General features: G+C 44.3%; 1 protein-coding gene across 2 annotated transcripts in view; it reads left to right on the top strand.

Moving 5' to 3' along the window:
* The window catches only part of Ednra (endothelin receptor type A), a 62,365-nt gene that overhangs the window by 894 nt on the left and 56,579 nt on the right, over window positions 1–4,892 (top strand). The window contains exon 2 of one of the 2 annotated variants that reach the window (XM_031340375.1): window positions 3,442–3,921. In XM_031340375.1, the coding sequence (XP_031196235.1) occupies window positions 3,502–3,921 (420 nt within the window). In that variant the 5' untranslated portion in view covers window positions 3,442–3,501. The remainder of the gene's footprint in view (window positions 1–3,441; window positions 3,922–4,892) is intronic. The other variant, XM_031340376.1, reaches the window with a different exon arrangement.

Genomic DNA, 4,892 nt, shown 5'->3' with positions numbered 1-4,892 from the left:
ACCGGACAAGACGATTGAGCTTTGTCTCGGATTTTTAGGAAAAGGGAGCCCGGGGGTTGGGGGATGTCTTTTTTTCTCCAAAAGAGCTTCCAGGAGCATCAATGCCCAGGGCCCTTGCTCTGAAGCCTCCTAGTGAAGTTGGTCTCTTCTCATCCTGCACCCTGAGTGTGGGTAGCCAAGGACACTTACTGTGAAGAACCGATGTCTGTGGAGCCCTCCTCACACCACGATGGCAGCCGGGGTTGGAAATCTGCCTGCTGGTGGAAGTCTGGGTGGTTTACTCGGTGCTGTCCTGTCCTTTAAAGGGCACTTGTTGCCTTTCATGTGCAGAACCCTGGAACTGTTTGTAGATAAGCCACCTCTGATAAGCCACCCTAATGCCTCACCTCTGCAGATCTGGGGCGAAGGCATAGGAAAGTCAGACGATGCCCCCCAAGAGTGGATAATTTGTCTTCTCCAGAGAGCAAAACCACAGAGAACTTGAAAAAAGAGTTCTTGGTTTAATATTTTTTTTTCTACTTGGAGTTGTTTCTGGTTCCCATACAGCCACCAACTCATCTGTTTTTAAAGATTGGCTAACTGTGAAACACCTTGGCAACCATATCATGTGAATTACCTGCCCTAAACATGTGCAGTTTGGGTGCAGTTGGATTTTCCAAATTACTAATGGCAAGTGAACATTTGTTCTGAGAATGTGATGTATTAAGTAGGGAAGACACTAAGGGGTCAGTTTTTGTGTGCCACCAAACTCTAGACCCACAAAAGAAAAATGCTGACTCTGTAGACATGTCATTCTGGTCTGAATGTGAGTTGCTTCTCTAGAGCTCTGGCTGACTACAACAGATGATGCCGGCAAAGCTTGACTACAATATACCAAAATGAGCTACAGATCTGTCCTTGGGAAAGCATGTACTCGAAAGAGATGTCTTTTATTTGGTTTTGTGTTTTTCACTCTGTGACAATATGGCATCCACATGTTCTTGACAGATGTCCCTTAGATGTGGTGAGCTGACAGAGGTGTCATGAGAAATGAGTTCTTGGTAGTGTCTTTGTTGGAGGGAAGCAAGGAAGGAAGGAAGGAAAGAAGGGAGGGGGGAAGAAGGGAAGGAGGGAGGGAGAGAGAGAGAGAGAGAGAGAGAGAGAGAGAGAGAAGGTAGATAGATAGGAAGCCATGGCTGTAGCTTTCTTAGTGCCTGTAGCCATAAGGACCTCTGAGCTCTGCAGGAGTTTTACAGTGCCTGTAACAACCAAGTGGTTCATGAAGCCCCTTCCTGGATGACCATGCAGCTTCATGAGCCCCTTCTAAGAGACCATGCAGCTATTCTGTTTATGGGAACGACCTCTATCTCTCATTTTTAAGAAAACTATTACTAAATATTCCATTCTCATTGGGAAACTTGGAACCATTAATCCCAAAGCAATCAAGAAATTAAAAGAACTGTACCTCCCCTCACTATCCTAAGAGGGCGGCAGATTGTAATAAGCTTCGTGCTTGGCATTCTGGTCTCCATCTGGGAAAGGAAATGATGGTATTTTGTAGGCCTACTAATAATTCAGCCAGTTACTGTAGACTATAAGAGATGGGAAAGGAAATCTGTAACTACTTACAATTGAGGGTGAACAGAAGTGACAGAGGTGACAGGTAAATGGCAGTCAGGCCCATCACTTTGAAATCACGGCAGCAAGTGAATGCCTACAACCCAGCTGTGAGATAGGATGACTGTCCGGCCACCTTTTGGCTATGAAACCAAAGTTTCTTTGATGTCACTTCACTTATTCAAGATGCCTTCTCATGTGTTAGAGATGTTGTTCTGTCTGTATAAATGGTGATGCTCAAGTCAAGAACCAGCTGGTGCCTGTGAGATGCGATGTGTAAAATGTTGTTGCTGTTTGGAAAGGCAAACGCATGTGGGACTTACAGCTGGTATTCCCCTAGACTTCTTATAGCATGTCAGTATCTCTTACTTGGTTCATCTATTGACTAAGTCTAAATGTAATAATGTCCCATGACAACTGTCAAAATCCCTAAATGTGCTCAGCTTTGAGCAGACTTTAAAAAATTGAGTTGTAAAATTTAGGATTAGGTGTATATGCCATAGATACACAGACCACTGCAGTTATGGTCCTCGTTTATAGATTAATAAAAAAAAAAAGGTACAAAATACCCAAAGGGGGGGAGCAATTTGCCTTTGATTGCTATTCTCTCGGCACCAGCCTTCCTTCCATTATCTAAGTGTCTTTAATACACTAGATTAAAGAGAGAAGAGGAGAAATCTAGATTTACTGAGCACCAGGGACCACATGCCCTTTGAAAGTGATAAAACATATGAATGCCAAGTAGTCTTTGATAATACCTGAACACCCCTCCCAGTCTGCTGCCTCATCTAAATTCTGGAGACATCTTCAGTATGTTGTTGGTGCAAATAAAGTGTGAAAATGAGAGAGACAGGATGGGCTAGTGGTTAAAGCCCAGGTTTGGAGTCAGACCAAGCTGCCTCAGAGTTGTGGACTCGTCACTGCTTTGACCTTCATGAGCTCCTGGGCCTTCTTCTGAGCTTCCCTGTTCTCCTGAAGGACCTGTGGATGACCTGATTGTATCATTACACTAGACAGCAGCAGCATGTGATGCGTTCGGCACAGTGCCTGGCCTGGCCTAGCTAGATAGGATGCTTGTAAGATACTAAGAAGCCAGATAGCCCTTGGCAAACCAAACAGTGTGGCGGCCTGGGAAAACCTGTCACTCACAGGACACCATTGACAAGTATCTTGGTGGTTTCTGATGGATAGAAGTGGGGGCTTTAAAATATGTGGATTCTGCAGGGTTTCGAGGGTTTCAAACTAAATCTCTTCTCTTCATCAGTGATCTTTTCTTTCTCTCTGTGATGCTGGAGATGGAACAAGTGTGTGAGTACACAAAGCAAGCGAGCACCACTCCTGCAGGCTCCCGGTTACTTCACATTTAGTTAGGACATTAGATGTAGTTACAGAGCTAAGCAGACATTTGGCTTTAAATGAACACTTTAACGCATGCTTTAGATGACACTGCTGCCCCGTTCCTGCCACGTGCAACCCGCACTTACTGGGGAATGCTGAATTTTTAATCAGAGAATTAGATTCTTGTATTTTGTGCCTCAATCTGAGGCAATGTTTCTTATTTTACCACAGAGTTTTCTGTCTCATGTCTGGAAAATTTGGGCTATCATTAAGAAAAAAAATGCTATTTTTTAAAGAAAGCTGAAATATCTTTATCCATATTATGGTCTATACAGATATAGCTGTGGATACAACCAGGACTGGGGAGATTTCTTGCTATAACAGATTTTTGGTCTTTTCTATTTTGATCTGATTGGCCTGTATTTTCATTCATTAACCACGATCTTTTGGGGAAGCTAGATTTTGTAGCAGAAAATAATAATTTTTCCTACTTTTTTTTCCTTCCAGGTGAAAAAAAGAAAGGTGTGAGACCAACATAATAAGACGCTTCTTCACACTCACCTTAAGATGGATGCCTTTTGCTTTGCAGCATCCTTTTGGCTGGCCCTGGTGGGAGGCGTAATCGCTGACAAGCCCGAGAGATACAGTGCTAATCTAAGCAACCTCACAGAGGACTTCACCCCTTTTCCGAGGACAGAGTTCAACTTTCTGGGCACCACCCATCGACCACCTAATTTGGCCCTGCCTAGCAATGGCTCAATGCACAGCTATTGCCCACAGCAGACTAAAATCACGACAGCTTTCAAATATATCAACACTGTGATATCCTGTACCATTTTCATCGTGGGAATGGTGGGGAACGCAACTCTGCTAAGAATCATTTACCAAAACAAGTGTATGAGGAATGGCCCCAACGCGCTCATAGCCAGCCTGGCCCTTGGAGACCTTATCTACGTGGTCATTGATCTCCCCATCAATGTGTTTAAGGTAGGAAACTCCTGAGGGCTTTGTTGAGGCCAACGCTCCACTATGCTCTGGCTGGGAGGTTCCCTTCTGCTATCTTTCAGCTTCATTAACGTTTTAGGAATTTTACTGCTGTGTATTAGACTATTTTCCAGTTTAGCTGTTAATGAAACGGCAAATCCAGGATAACCGTTACAGTTCCCACACCAGTGCTCAGCTTGCTGGCTCCACGGGGAGTCAGTCTTGGGGCAACCCATGACTGGAAATTGTTTGAGATACAGTTTTTAGGGTGAGCCATACCAAGCTCCCAAAGAATGTAAGGTAAATACACAGGCAATGTCAGTTATCTCTCCATGAGATGCCATTCAGAGTAGATAGCCACAGCAGAACTGAAAGCTTCTATTTCAGTCTGAGCCTCTGGGTATATGATTGAAGCCCATGGGCTTGCTGGCTTCCCTCGGTATCAGTGACTTGGAGATAATGAAATCCATCGATAGCAGGCCAGGACCAAAATACTAACTAAAACCATTCAAAATAGGCCTGATAACCCCTTCTGTCTTTGAGCTATGATGTGTGCCCAGCCCTGAGCTAGGCCATAGGGCCCCAGAGTCAATGAAGAAAAGTTGGTGTTTTCATGGGAAAAGACAAGCGTTGAAGTGTGGCTGGGATTGCCTTGCCTCAGAGACTCTTTAACCAAAATAAACTAAATCCAATGGGAACAAAATATTCCATATTTGCTGTAGTCATTGTGAAGGGGAAAATTCCTGAGAGAAATTTAAATACAGTAAGAGTCAAACAAAACTGACATATGTGTGTCACATTTTAAGAAATGTCTTCACCCTAAACCGGAAATTGCTTTTCTCAGGCTTTCCCTCTCCCCTCCTTCTCCTCTCCCCTCCCCCTCTTCCTCCTCCTTTTTCTCCCCCTCCCCCTCCTGCTCTTCCTTCCCCTTTATCCTCTTCCCTCCTTTCTCCTCCCCCTGTTGCCTCTCTCCT

This window comes from Mastomys coucha, unplaced genomic scaffold, assembly GCF_008632895.1.
Source record: "Mastomys coucha isolate ucsf_1 unplaced genomic scaffold, UCSF_Mcou_1 pScaffold22, whole genome shotgun sequence".
Classification (NCBI taxonomy): domain Eukaryota; kingdom Metazoa; phylum Chordata; class Mammalia; order Rodentia; family Muridae; genus Mastomys; species Mastomys coucha.
Note: the sequence above shows the minus strand (reverse complement) of the source record. Positions and strands in the feature narration are given on the sequence as shown.